Below are 15,368 nucleotides of genomic sequence, written 5' to 3' on the forward strand. Positions count from 1 at the left end.
CTGTTACTGAATTATCCACCTCTTCCTCTTACAAGACTCTAGTTTTGATTGCTAGTAGTTCTCCTGTATCAACCTCAGGCTAGATAATTTTGGGGAAAGATAATAAACATATGGCAATGAGACAAGAACATTTAGATGAATAAGGTATACATATACACAGATAATATATGCCCACACTAAAGGTACAGACAGATAATCACAAATGTCTCATTCAGTCAGTTTAGGAAGTTTTCACTGCCTCAGCTGGAAATTACCACTCCTTAGTGGAAGCACAGAGCCTGTGTGTACGCACGTACCTTGTCCTGTAGTACTAGGCAAAACAGGTCCACTCACACCAGCTCTTGCTCTAGCTAGAGGAGTGGCATTTTCTTAAACCTCTCTAATTTGTTTTCCTGCAATTGTGTGATGAAAAACTAAAGGGTTTGGCCTGTTGCAATGTGGGTATTGCATATTACAGCCATTGCAAATGATAATGCTGGAGTAGAACAAATCATTATGTGTCTGGTCTTGTCCAAAGTCTTCATCATTCGTGCTTATTGACAAACTTATTTTAATATAAGTTAAAGCTCATGATTTAAATATAGAGCTCCATACAGAGCACAGGATAGTCTTTGCCCAAGTACATTAGTGGAGGCCCTCCTGGTGTCTCTCTGAACCAGGTATCTTGTCCAGAAAGTGTAAAATGAGGTCACTCCAAGCCAAGAGTGCCCCTGTGCCCCTATGGCTGGATGGAGATCTGGGAGGAAATTCTAGCCCCGCTGTAGTCAGCTGGAGTTTTGCCATTGACTTCGATGGAGCCAACATTCCTCTTCTAATGCAGACATTTCACAATAACCTCCTCTGTTGAACTTCAACACATGCATGTTATTTTCATTACAAATAAACAAAATATTTCTAGAATGGACACCTTCTTATATACATTATGCCAGGAGATGATATTAAAAGTTCACCATGGTGCATGTGGTAAAATACTAATAATCCATCCTTGAAGTTTCTGGGAAAAATTCGGACATGAACAATTCTCCTTTAGGTCATTTTGCCTGAATTTACAGCAATCAGATTTACAGCTGAGGGTTTATTATTTTTGCAGAATGCACATGAATTCCGAATTTGCCGCGCTCAGAAATGGAGACAAGACTTTCATCTGTGTGCTTGGCTTTGGGAAAAGACATCCCTGTGTGTCCGGACCCGGGCCCTGGTATAGAGCAGACAGGAAATCTGCCAGACTGCCTCTGCAGGAGGCTGCCTCCAACACGTGCAGCAAGGAACAAGAAATGTCTTAATGATTAATCACTGTCAGCCTTTGTTCTCGTTAAAGACTTGATTGTCGGACAAGGCTGGTAATGAGGCACTGTTCCTGGGTCTGTTGCTGTGTGTCTGTGGAAGTGCTGAATCTGAGCTTGGACCCTGCAAGATGCAGCTCCCACATTGCCCAAGTTTAAGAAGTTTGGATTGAGAACATTGTTATAAGACTGCCTGCTAGTGACTATGGGGCTGTGCAGCTTTCCAGCAAGGGATTCTGGCAGGGCTACAAATAAATCACTAATGGCTGAAAATCAGTTCCCAAGGATCTCAGGAGTAAGCAGCCCTCTTGGTGCTGAAAAGGCAAAGTGCAATAAAAGGTTTCTATTAAAAATTGCACAAATAACTAACTATCTGTCAAAGTCTTTTGCTCGTGGTTTCTCACCACTAGTGAGGATTGGCTTCTTTGAGGGATTTGCTCACTCATTTTTATGTGTGAGATTGTGCACAGTGTTACCTATTTCTGAAAATAGTTATAGGGTACACTTTAATGTCGGTGTGTCAAAAAAAAATGTCTTCTTAAAAAGCCGAGTGTCCTTGGCTCTTCCAATGAGAGCTGCAGCAGTCGAGTGTGCTGAAATACTTACCCCTCTGCATGTTGAGTACCTGCTGTATAACTTGATGTCCAAACCTATCCCTCCAATGGGTGAATCACACCATGAGGATGCAGAAATCAGGTGTGCTCTCTACTGTCATGATCATTTCCAGCTTCAGTGGAAAGGGATTAGTCCACATTTCCTCTTTGAGCTCCATCACTCCAGTTTGTTGAAGGAGTGACACAGCATTTGCTTCTTTTCCCTGGTTGGATGAAGGCACAAGTATTTCTGGCAGACAGCCTGGGCTTGTGAAATTGCAATGCTAGTGTCCGTGATTCCTTGTGTATGTGCCTTGGAAACATGGTTGGCCCTGAAATTTTTGTCCTGAGAGCTCAGATGTTCTCAGGAGAAAAACACAGAAGTTGGCTGAGCCAACTTCTTATAAACACTCCACAAAATTACTGAAAGGAAATATTTTGTAGTCTTCACCCAGCTGTATCTCTGATACTAGACACAGCAAAAACAGGTCTCGATATCTTGTAATATTCAGGTTTTTCAAATGCTATTTATACATATGAAAGCAATCTTCCCGGAATGCATAAAAATACTCTCTAGCCAAGTATTAGGAGAAATTCAATCTATATTCTGCATGGTTAATTTGGGAGGCTTTTTGGTCAGTCTATACGACACCCTTAGAAAGAGATCCACTAGTGCTTGACAAATCAAAGTGTGTTCACACTCGCTCTTCCAGGCATCTTACTCAAGTGTGACTAGAAGCATCCAAAATGAAGAGTGTAAGGGAATGTTCCTATCATCTAATCTGGGTTCCTAACTTGATTATCTAAATTAAACATCTGAAGCCTAATTATACAACCCCATCCCTCCGTACAGTGAGGGGAGAGCTCCAGTAGGCAGTTTAGACAGAATCTGCTCTAAATTTTTTGTTAGAGACCTAAAGTTAGAAGAGACTCACTTGGATGCATTCACTCCCGACTTGACGCTGGGCACAGAATGAGTTGCCCCACAGAGGAACAGAAAGGTGGAAAAATTCCCCATCTCCTTTTGAGGGAAAATCTGCTAAAAGCAGAAGCTTGCCTTGTGGCACAGATGCCAGGGTTCCTGGCTGGGAAGCAAACAGCCTCTGTGGGCATTGTGGTTTAGTAAAAAAAAATTACCATTGTTTCCCTTCTGTCCCAACAAAGTTATTCAGCATTTTAAGGCATTTCAGGAGAAAGAGATGAAAGGTTTGCCCATCCTTTTCCAGCCAAATGTCCCTAAACCACTTCTGAACTAAGAATGCAGAGACATAAGCTTGCAAAAGGCTTTCAGGGCTCCTGACAAGCTTTAGAGAGAAAGGAAGAGAAGAGGAAAGGAGAAAGGTGCAATTTGGTTGGAAAGGTCCAAAGCGAGGAGGCAAGAGAAAGGGAAAGGAGAAGTAGGGAGGGGAGGGGAGATGAAGGGAAAAGGGGGGGAAAAAAAGTGCATTTTACAAAGTTCGTATGTGTGTTAGAAGCCAAAACATCCCTTCATTTGTATGAACAAAAGTCAGCTGCAGCAAGGATAGTGAAAAGCAAACTTGGTCTTATGTGCTTTGATTTACTGCTAATTTAAACATTTCAACATAATGTTCTTTGTGATGCTGATGAACAAACCCCCAGTTGTGCTACCAGCTCTGAGGAGCTCTCACTGACTGCCTCTTTCTGCGTCTCATAGGTTTTATATCTCACTGTAACATCAGAGGACGTGGTGCAACACACCTGCTTTGTACCTAGAGCACTGTCGTGCTGAAGTTTCGGCACCATTGGACCAGCTGGGGTTTTGTGGTGCTTGGTGAACACTAACTCAGCCCTCAGCTGCTGCCACTGCCCCAGCTGGCACCAGACACAGCTCTGAAAGGGCTGCAGCTCATTTGGAGGGATGTGGCATGTCAACAAGTGGGGCAGGAACTGGGGGCAGACTCAAATGGACATTTCTACTTGTTGGAGGTGTGAGGCTTCCAGCCTGTCCCTGACACCTGGCTGCATGGATGTTCTCCTGGTCATGTTGCCTCCTTGGAGGCAAAGTGGAAAGGTTACCTTCCTTGTGCATGGTGTCACTGTGCAGGCAAGCACTTGGGGTTCTGCAGATGGAGAGATGCCAGGCTGCCTCTGCAGCCTGCTGGGCAGAGGTGCCCCTGGGCAAGGGGACATGCACATCCCACTCCAGGCTTTCTTTGGTCAGGGGTTTCTATAGTTAAAGTACATAAACCACAGCACGGGAACCTGGGAATGAGGTTCACAAGGCGGTACCAGCAGCTTTAGATGTGTGGAGTTGTAGTAAAGCTGCTGCAGTAAAGCCAGGCTTAGAGCAGGATGAAACAGTTGAACGAAAGTAGGCTGACTCCAACCCAAATCTGCCCTTCCTCATCAGGGATGTTGGAAGGTGCCCTTTGTCCAAGTGCAGGAGCAGAGCCCCACATCCCTGACAGCACATCCGCTGTCTGATTTGCAGTGCTGCAAGCATGGGGTGAGAGCAAGCCTCAATAGCACTGATTCATGAAGGGTCAAACTGCTGTGCAGCTAATCCCCTAATTTATTAGGAAACTTCTCCCATCCCAACATGGCTGATGGAAGATCAGCAGGCAGGAGAAGTAACACATCATAGATTCATAGGTTGGCACTGACATTTCATGAACTGCAGGGAAAGGACCAAATGCAAAAAAAACCCCAACCTGGCTCCAAGTTGATGATTTACACTCTTTTCTCAGGGTCTGTTTGCCAAGCAGCTGGTGTTTTGTGCCAATGGCTATTACAGAAGAGCTTTCTTTGATAGGTACTCTGAATGGACGCTACACAGTTTATCTTAAAACAAAATCCCTCCTACTGCTTATATGGGCTGGTAGGGGATGAGGGAATGAAAAAGTTGGCCTTCATTGGTTTTTTTAAGCAGGACTATGAAAGCATATTCGGGGAGCCTGCACTATCTGTGCAAAAATGCAACAGATGAATTCTATTAATGGATGGAACATGTGGCTGGGTTCAAGCTAGAGTTGTCATTTGAATACAGAAGTCAAAGCCAATTTATTGTAACATATTTTTCTTTTCAAAATATTTTAAGAAAGACAAAAAAGTTTGCACAACAACTTGGCAAGCAGGTCTGTTGAGAGGAGGTATTTTCTATCTTGCAGCTAACATAAGGGCTGAAAAATGTGGCAGTGCCGAGCAATCCTGGATTCCTTCTGGAACTGAAAGAAAGTGTGCAGGATATTATTGTGTAAGAGCCCAATAAATTTGAAGGGTGGGTTTGTAAGACTGCCTTGGGGGCTGCAGGTGGCTCCAGAAGAAAGTCATGGGTTTTATTTCAGTAAGTCTTTAAATATTTTATCTAACTAGCTACACACTCATGTGTCCCCATCTAGAAGCCACAGAACTATTTTAAAATAGAAACACCCATAACAATCATTGCATTTCTTCCTTGCCAGATGGCAGAAAGATAAGTGGGATTAGTCTGTAGTGAGTGTCATTGGGGAGTGGAAGGATGCAAAAGCTAAGGCACAGAAATGGGCTTTCCTGGAGTTTGAAAAGCAATAAGCATCAGTGCTCCATGGTCTTCAGGGCATGAGTAGAATCATAGAATCAGCCAGGTTGCAAGGGACCTCTGAGATCATCAAGTCCAACCCCTGATCCACTACTACCGTGGTTACTAGACCATGGCACTAAGTGCCACATCCAGTCTCTTCTTAAAAACCTCCAGGGATGGAGAATCCACCACTTCCCTGGGCAGCCCATTCCAGTGCCTGATTACCCTCTCTGTAAAGGACTTCTTCCTAATATCTAACCTAAACCTCCCCTGGCAGAGCTTAATACCTTGCCCTCTTGTCGTACTGATAGCAGCTTGAGAGAAGAGACCAACCCCCACCTGGCTACAACCTCCTTTCAGGGAGTTGTAAAGAGTGATGAGGTCTCCCCCCGAGCCTCCTCCAGGCTGAACAGCCCCAGCTCCCTCAGCCTCTCCTCATAGGACTTGTACTCCAGTCCCTTCACCAGCCTCGTTGCTCTTCTCTGGACCTGCTCCAGCACCTCAATATCCTTCCTGAACTGAGGGGCCCAGAGCTGGACACAGTACTCCAGGTGTGGCCTCACCAGTGCTGAGTCCAGGGGAAGAATCACTTCCTTGGTCCTGCTGGCCACACTGTTCATGATCCAGGCCAGAATGCCATTGGCCTTCTTGGCCACCTGGGCACACTGCTGGCTCATGTTCAGCTTCCTGTCAATCCAAACTCCCAGGTCCCTTTCTGCCTGGNCCAGAATGCCATTGGCCTTCTTGGCCACCTGGGCACACTGCTGGCTCATGTTCAGCTTCCTGTCAATCCAAACTCCCAGGTCCCTTTCTGCCTGGTTGCTCTCCAGCCACTCTGTCCCCAGCCTGTAGCGCTGCATGGAGTTGTTGTGGCCAAAGTGGAGGACCCGGCACTTGGCCTTGTTGAACCTCATCTCGTTGGAATCAGCTCAACTCTCCAGGCTTTCCAGGTCCCTCTGCAGAGCCCTCCTGCCTTCCAGCTGATCAACACTCCCCCCCCCAACTTAGTGTCATCTGCAAATTTGCTGATGGTGGACTCAATAACCTTATCTAAATCATCGATAAAGACATTAAACAGAACTGGTCCCAGCATTGATCCCTGGGTATGTGAGACCAGTTCTTGTTCCACTGTTGGTCAGTCCATATTTCCATAGATGCCATGAGGGACAATGGCCATGGAGCAGACTTTTGCTATGACCCAACATAGGCTGAGTGGTTTTGTGTGTACACTGAGAAAGCTATTTCCTACATTTAGTAAAGTCTCAAGTACTAAACACCGGTGGAGCAAGTAGGCAGAAAACATATTGCTGCTGAGGGAAATCATGGCTGAGAGAAAAGGAGCAGCATATTGTCATTCCATGTCTCATCTTGTATGAGCATGATTTGAGTCCTCAAGTACTTTTCCCATTGCTTTCTGCAATGACTTTTGGCCATCCCTTCCTCATGAAGCTGCACACTGGAAAGAGGAAGCAGATCTAGATTCCTCACCAAGACCAGAGACCCTAAAGCACTCTTCGAGGTCCTTGCCAGTTACACATTTGTTTTACCAAGGAAGTTGATACACTCTAAACCTATTTAATCCTGTTTCTAGTGGCAGTCAATTAGCAATCTCTCAGAGATTGCTCTTGTCAGGGAGATGACGGGATGAATGAAAGCAGCGCCATTCACCCCACTGCAAAGTATCAACTTACCACCTCTGTATTTTCTAAGAATAAATGCCACTTCTAGTAATAAGTCTGTAACTTCTTGCTGCTGTTCACCAGATGGAGGAACCAGCAAACGCTGAGTTTGTTCCGTCGTGGTCAAACAATCTGCCGTACAGCCCAATGCATGTTTCCTGAGACATCCCGAGGACGGCTCTGTTACTTCTGGTCATGTTTCCCAAGCTCCTGGTACAATATTGAGGTTTTCCACTGGAATCACCTGGCACATTTTCACTCTTCCCTGAGCAACAAAGTTAATCAAACCCCTTCTTAATTTGTCAAAGCCTTTGTATCGGTCACTTGTCCCGAGAGTCTGTGGGCTGTGTCCTGAACTTGAGCTAATTACATACAAAGGATTATTTCCTTTTCTTGATGCTTGTTATTATTTTCATCCTTCACGAGCCATTTTTCTGTTTCAGGATCAACACTCTGTGGTAGGCCAGGGACCTGGCCCCACTCCAAGCTCCAGTTCTTGCTCAAATCCAAACACTGGAAGTGGTTACATGAACTCATCCCAGCAATCATTGTTGAATCAGCAGCTGATGGAAAAGAAACAGGCTCTGCAACGGCAAATGATGGAGCAAAAACAACTCCTTCTACAGCAGCAGATGTTGGCAGAAGCTGTAAGTTTTCTAATCCCTTATTTTACATGGAAAATGTTGTCAAAAAAACAATAGAAAAGAAAGCTAAGATGGGGAAAGAAAGCCCCCTAAACTTTGAGGTCCTTTTGGCAATGCCTAGAACTTCAAGAGTGTGCCTCATATTTTTCAGCACTTTGCTAAGCCCTTTTGAAACTTTCTTCAGTCTATATGAAACAAATATCCAAGCTACTGTGGTGTCATTACCAGAACAGTCCAAGCATATACTTGATTTGAGGCATATAGAGATTGTCCATGGTTTTCTTTGCAAGATAAGCCAACATGCAGTGCTAAGGTACTTCAACCTCAGAGGAAAGTTGACTTCCAGGCTCTTTGACCCAGGCAGCATGGTGTAAAGTGCCTGTGTGTAAACAAGGATCAGGTACATTGATTTTGGGTTTCAACACAAGTTATGTGCTCAGCTGGGATGATACATGAGTCCTCCTTTCTCCGTTTGTCTTTTTGCATTTCCAGATACCTGTAGTCAATTCTTCCCTCTCCTTTGGTATCTGAGAGACCAATTGGGAGTTACTGGTCCTTTTATGAAGCATGGGGGATTCTACAAGGAAATATTTCTTGCCTTTTGGTTTATGCAGAAGAAAAAGGAATTTTCAAGTCAGCTCTATGTGATGCAGTTTTCTGTCAGAATTTTTAGCAGAACAAAAAGTTAATTGCTCAAATAGCTTCTCTTAAAAAGAAATAAAATAGAAATTGAAAATACTCTACAGAATGTGTTTTTTTAATCAGCTTGACTTTGCTTTTGTATCGTGTACACAGAAACGCACAAAAAGCTTGCCTACAGTTTCTGCATGCATTGCAGGGATTTCCTGGGAGATAACTTGTCTTTCTTCTTCAGAAGGGTTCAGGTTTAGCAGGATGTAAAAACAAGCCTTAAAATTCTTAATCAGACCCTTCACTCCCATCATGCATTATAGAAGTGCCTAAACACCACAAGAAAGGCTCTTTTCCCAGTGTTTTTAAGTGCTCCTGGGAGAAGAAAAAACAGATTTTTCATTAGAAGGTCCATTTGCCTGCTCTTTTCAGGCAGAAGATCCTCGAATTACTCTGGTGGACTTCCATCACAAGCCAGGGCCCGACTTTTTCACACTGATGAGCCAGCTTGCCATTCTGGCAGCTGAACATGAAACCTGGGCATATTGTGCCCAGGTGTGAAGCCTGCCCAGCAGCTGCCCAGTAAGGGTGTGTGTGCACCAAATTCACAATTTCCTGCCACGAGGCCACATGTCCCAAGGTTTTGTTGCTCGTGGGCGAACAGTAGCACTCTGAATGCATCAAGTCACACTGATGCTGATGAGAGATTGGCATTGACTCTGGTGCCTGCTCTTTCCAGATCTTTATGAACACAGGGCAGCTACTCAGATTTCAGTTCAAGGACTTTGATTTCTATCTTCCTCTTACCACAGACATGTCCCTGCAGGCTCAAAATAAAAAAAAAAATCTCCCCAACTAATATTTTTTTCTGTAATCTTTCCCTTCTGTCCTTGCCCCAACACTTGTACTCCCAGTGTAACAGGAAAGACAGCACCACACACATTTACAGGGAAGCACAGGGCATTGGTGAGTGGCATGAAAAACAGCCAGCACAGCACATGTGTCCTGCTGTCATCTCTGCTGAGGGGAGATGAAGCATGAGAACAAAACTGATTTTTGTGGTCACTCCTCCAGTTTAGGAGGAAGGAGTAAGTGAGGAATGGACATGGCTGTGGATGGGGATGATGAGCTGAAGTCCTCTTTGCCAGCTGTGCATGCTGAGAGAACTATATGGGTGAAACAGGTTGATAGTCATTGACACAGCCAAGGAGCAGGTGTCAGCCTTTGTTGCTCCCCAGCTGCACCCTGGCTGTGTGGGTTTTTTGGGTTAGACGTGGGTGTTTGCTCTGTCTGTGTTCTTTCAGAGAAAGCACACCTAGCTGCACAGAAAGGGAGGGAGCCATGAGGAACCATCAGGCCCCTCTATCTGATCAGCATGGTGAGCAAGACAGGGTGTACATCAGAAGATACTTTGTACTGCACTGCAGATGTGGACAGTGTTCTCAGAGGCTGAGAAACTCTCAGTGGTTTTAAGGAAAGTTGAACCAGTCTCAAACACTCTGCAACCAGCAAAAAGGTTTCTTACAGACTTTAGTGGGTGATGACACAGTTTCACAGGTGCCTCTGTGGACCAGACAGGGTGAAAGGAAGAAACACTTGAGATTTATACATACTGAGACAACAAAGAGATGGGCAAAACACAGAGACAGGAAAGCATAAGGAAAAGCAAATTAATGCATTTCTACTCTAATCCTCTAGGAGAAAATAACTCCACAAGATCAGCTGAACAGACACTTGACACGTCCACCACCAGATTATAAAGACCAAAGAAGGAACGTGGTCAACATGCAACAAGCAAACCAATATCCCGGTAAGTGCCCATGGGCTCAATGAACCTGTTTGTTTCCTTCCTTCCTTCCTTCCAACTGGAAGACAATCCAGAAGAGCCATGCATATACAGATGACTAGGGCATGATTTTCTGGATATCCACTTACATCACCACAGAGGCAGTGGTGGGTGGTGGCTGTTGCTACTTACCTTACTGTCTTGCACCACTGAGAAGTGCTGATGTGTGATCTGGTGGTTCATCCAAGCTGATACTGCCTCTCTCAGACATGGGGAAGAAGGGGTTGGTACCCTTCCCATTAGCACTGTCTGGGGCAGAGGTGCATTGAAATACTTGATGCAGAGCTGTCCTCTTGACTATGCAACCTCACTCCATCCAGATGCTTCTCTCATGTATGTGGTACATTTTGCTTCAGAGACTGAGACGAGAACCATCCCTCCCTTTGAATGGCAGTTCTTGTACGGTGTGAGGACCCTCATACTGATTTTTAAGTACTTCACATGGCACCATCATGGGTGGTACTTTTGGTCTCTTTAATATGCCATGGTCATGGCCTTACTGCTGGTCTAGTTTCGGAAGCACAGGCCTGCCTGTTTGACTTGTCATGCTGTTCACCTTGCTGGTTGGCTGGAGGCCACTTAAGAGAACAAAGGAAAAAATGCTGAGGAGAGAGGGGAGGTGGGAGAAATGCAGCAGATGGGATCAAAGTGCCTTTGCATGTAAGTATAAAAAGGATCCTTTGCCTTCTAGTATCATTTTGTATACAACACACTGAAGAAAAAAAAGATGGTTTGGTGTTTTGTTTTTCCATAGCTGTTGGCTCTGCAGATTCAGCCAGTGATCTGAGTCTTTCCTTCCTACCTGTCCTTTCTAGCAAAACTTTTTCATCTTCTATTACAATTTTAATGAGCTCTGAAGTGAAGCTGTTTCAAATGCCACCCCTCTGCCCAACCTGCTGGCCATGGGACCACCAGCACAGCTCTGTGGGGAAGGGCCAGGCTCGGCTGCTCAGGCAACATTCAAGCACTCCTTTGCTTTGCTTCCAAGTTTTAGCAGTGATAAGCTTGCTGCAGGCTGGAAACTGCTGCTGGAAACTGCCACTTTCTAATGGACCTGAGTGTTTATGATCTCCAGTAAATTTCCACAAGCATCCCTTATGCCAGTGTAATAGCCGATGATGAGGGCAATGCCACAGGGCAGACAGCACCCTGCTTGCTGGCTAACTCCTGTGCTCCCAAAACAAATGCTTTGGCAACCCTGGCAGTTTGCTGGGGAATCTTGTGATTTGGTGTGTTGTTTAAAGGCTCATTCCTGGAATCAGATGATTAACTGAGACTCTTGGCTTTTACTTAAAAACATTCCTTTTCCAGCCTGAGAGAGAAAATGGAAGTGACTGCAGCCACATCTGTAAAGGCTCCAAAATGAGTAGATCACCATTGTTATGTGGTGGCTCTTGTTGTTGTTAATCTGATGGACTTTGTCAGTCTTGTGGTATTTGGAGTCCCATCTGCTGTGTTTGAAGCATGTGGGACTGGCAGCACTTGTCCATTCAAATCTCAAGTCCCTGCTGAGTGAGCCCTGGGAGGACAGCAGCTTTTTAGGTGAGCCTCAGAGAAAGGGCTGTTCTAGGAGTTTCCAACAAAGCTACCAGATGGAGTGATTAGGAAACTCTTGCATAAGGGAGTAACAGCAGGGAATCTGTTCCCTTTTTCTGGGAATAGCTCTGCTCAGGTCAGGGAAGAAGAGACAAAAAGCTAAATAAAATAACACCAGGGTTTGAAGAAACTTGATTAAGCATTTTATTCCTCTATGCTTTTCCTCACAGTGCCATGTCATGGCAAGAAGCAGGTGAATCAGGTAGGGAAGACGTTTCTCTGAATCGCTGTAGCCTGGGGTGCCCAGCTGCTGTACACTGTGCTTCTGGGTAAGGCATTTCTTCCCATCTGGAAGAAATCAGAACAGAAAATACTTGTGTTAAAAATAAAATCATAAAAATAGCAATACAAAGAAAGAGGAAGCTTCGTCTTTTGTACAAGTACAACCCATGTCCCATCCACTTATATTTTTCAGAGTGTAGCATTTGCAGGAGCACTGAGGTCTGTTCAACAGCTGGCAGGGTCACCCCAGGAGGGGCTTCATCCCAGTGACAAGTAAAGCAGCTCCACAAACTTGTAGGTCAGCTAGAGGGAGGAAACCATCTCTCCCCAGCTTGGTGTTGCAGGTCTTTTGAAATGCCACTGAATTCTGTGCCATTCCTCCTCTTTGATAGCAGCATAAAGGAGCAAAGAATCAGGGGCCCCATCCCTATCACCCCTGCAAAAAGATTGTAAAATCACAGAAAGGTTTGGGTTGGAAGGAACCTTAACAATCATCCAATTCCAATCCCTTCTTGCCCTGGGCAGGGACACCTTCCACTAGACCAGCTTGCTCAAAACCCCATCCAACCTGGTCTTGGACACTTCCAGGGATGGGGCATCCACAACTTCTCCAGGCATCCTGTTCCAGTGCCTTACCACGTCTGAGTAAAGAATTTCTTCCTTATATCCAATCTAAGCCTACCCACTGCCAGTTTAAAGACATTCCCCCTTGTCCTATCACTGTATATCCTTGTAAAAAGTCCCTCGTCAGCTGTCTTGTAACCCCCTTCAGGTACTGGAAGGTGCTAGGTCACCCCAGAACTTTCTCTTCTCCAGGCTTAACAAACCCAACTCTCTCAGCCTGTCTTCACAGGAAATGTTACAGTAGTTCCAAAAACGCACAACCCATCAGCAAAGCCAAAAATAGGGCTAATTGTGTGGCTGCCTGCTGAGCATTGACTGTGAGAATTTGATTGTCCCTGTGGAGCTAAAGTCAGGTGGACTCCCATAGCATCTCCTGTACCAGGACCTGACCAGTTTGGGGACTGAATTTAGGTGCTTAAGTTAGGACAACATAGTTCTTAAGGCAATTATATTCTCTACAAGTGTCTCCTGCTTAGAGCTAGCTTGTGGAACAGGCTGCCTCCCAGGACAGGGGGAGAGCTTCTTAATTTAGGTATCTATGTTTATATTAATTTGGAACAAACACTCTGGTTGTGGAGTCACTCTCAGTGTTAATAATGATTTGGGAAGAGTTAATTTTTAAGTCCTTAAGGAAAAAAAATGAATCCTTTGCATCCATTACTAAATGGAAATAGCATATGTATAAAAATAATGCAGAAAAGGCAGAAATATATGAATTTTTTTTTTCTTCAGTTCCACTCTGAGGGAGCTGAACATCATTATGGTGACATTTCAACAGGAACAGTATATTAAACAGCTGTTCCTAAACACAGACTTTTAAAATATGTATGCGCATGATTTGTCTTCAAGAGTTTTAAAAGAGCTGGCTGAAAGGTTCTCCAAATTTTTAATGTTACTTTCTACTTAATCTTGAAACTCCAGACTGCTAATGCCATGACAAAAATTAAAAGAGTAAGTAGGTTATTGTAGCCCTAGTGACCTAATGAAGAACTCAGCAAAACTACTTGGGAAGCAGATACAGCCTGAATAATAAAGAATATAGGAAGGGGATATAATTACTGTCAAACAACATGGACTGATATGAAAGAATCTTTTCAAATTTCCATGGTATTTCTTGTTCAGATAATGTCCTATAAAGCATCTGACTTCTTACTGCCAATTTTTGTTAAGAAACCAGAGTGACACAAAATTAACACAGCTCAAAAGGTAATCGCTGACAGATCTCCAGATATCACTGTGAACAGGCTGTGTGATTGGAACCGAATGCACAAACACTGTCCAAGACAAGACTGAACAAGAAAAATAGAGCTTACTTTACATCCATATTGGAGATGTGCAAAAGCTATTACTGTGACCAGCAGTGTTGCACAGCTCTGAAATCAAACGTCGAAAAGAGCTTCGAAGGACCAAGGGACTGGAAAACATACCACTCACTGAGACTAAAGTATTCGGAGAATGCTGCAAGCAGGACATAGTCTTGAAGCACCTGTGTGGTAGGAAGGAACTGATGATGAACCACCTGATAAAATTCATCACACAGACCAATATATAAGATTCTATGACAAAGTTAAAGTTAGTCGAATTGTCTGTTTTTGTTGTATGTATGAAGGATCAAACCAAGGTGGTGTCCCATGTCCAACAATTGTTAGTAGTTGGTATCTATGAAATAGAAAATCTACAGAATCATATGTTTCTTCCTCTGGCAGAGGGTCAGGGAATTCCCGAAATGCAATGGTACCTTGGTAGCCAGCCCATTCAACAGCTTTTCTCATGCTTTGGAGCCACCCAAAGTGATACAAGAATTTAGCTTGTACTGTGCCATGCGGCAAACATTTCCTCAGCTGACCCACACATTGTGTGAACAAACATCTCCTTTCGTTAGCCTTGAATCTGACTTCTCAAAGCTGTGCTTCTCACAGGGCTTGTACTGGAAGCAACAGTAGCAAAGGCAATTAAGCTATGGAACAGCTGATTGTGCAGAGAGTGTTCTCCACAGTGCCATCTACAGCAGCTGTGTTTGGAAAACGGTTGTCTTCAACCAGCCTCTCAGGGATTAATTCAGTCTTGCACTGCATAAGCAATCAGCCTACAGTGACATAATTGATTTACCATGGCCTCAAAATAGAGACTATGTAGCCGCAAACGTGCTACAGAAGTGAACTTGTGTCCAGGTTTGGAGGCTGAAGGCCTCTCTTCTTGTGATTCGTTGGCGGGTGTCAGGTACAGGAAAATCCTCCAGTGGGCAGAATTAGCCATGAGTGGTACATTTGTGCCAACTCATAACTCATAGTTTTCTAATGCACAAAAGGTGAATTTCATGTGCTGCCAGCATATCATGTGTGATTCCCTCAGCTTCTACAGGAGCAAATAGCCCAGCTGGAAAGGGAGTTTAGAAGGGCATCTGGGTGGGACTCCCCAGGTAGAACACTAAGTCATGTTCTTGTACCTACTCTGCTGCCACGTGGGAGGACAGGCAGGTCACAGACTGGGCTGAACTGCTCTCCCAGCATATGGCTGCAAATGTGTGAGCTGCGGTCTCGGCTCCCACTGTCATCTGGGACAGGCATTCCCGGAAAGGATGGATACTGCTGCTTTAGGTAAAAAAGGAGCCTGATGATGGTGCCTCTAGCTCCCCATTGTCTCTAGATGGAGCCAGGATAAGCCATGCCCTTTAAGGAAGTTCTTGATCTGTGATCACTTAAACAGGCTTTGTCCTGTCTAAGGTGACTAG

The 15,368-nt window shown here is 44.6% G+C and overlaps 1 protein-coding gene across 1 annotated transcript in view; it reads left to right on the forward strand.

The window, feature by feature from the left end:
- The window catches only part of MAML2 (mastermind like transcriptional coactivator 2), a 214,175-nt gene that overhangs the window by 193,722 nt on the left and 5,085 nt on the right, over positions 1-15,368 (forward strand). Inside the window, exons 3-4 of the mRNA XM_017816072.1 lie at positions 7,519-7,722; positions 10,048-10,159. Coding sequence (XP_017671561.1) covers positions 7,519-7,722; positions 10,048-10,159 — 316 coding nt within the window. The remainder of the gene's footprint in view (positions 1-7,518; positions 7,723-10,047; positions 10,160-15,368) is intronic.

Source organism: Lepidothrix coronata, unplaced genomic scaffold, assembly GCF_001604755.1.
Source record: "Lepidothrix coronata isolate B3197 unplaced genomic scaffold, Lepidothrix_coronata-1.0 Scaffold53, whole genome shotgun sequence".
NCBI classification, from domain to species: Eukaryota; Metazoa; Chordata; class Aves; order Passeriformes; family Pipridae; genus Lepidothrix; species Lepidothrix coronata.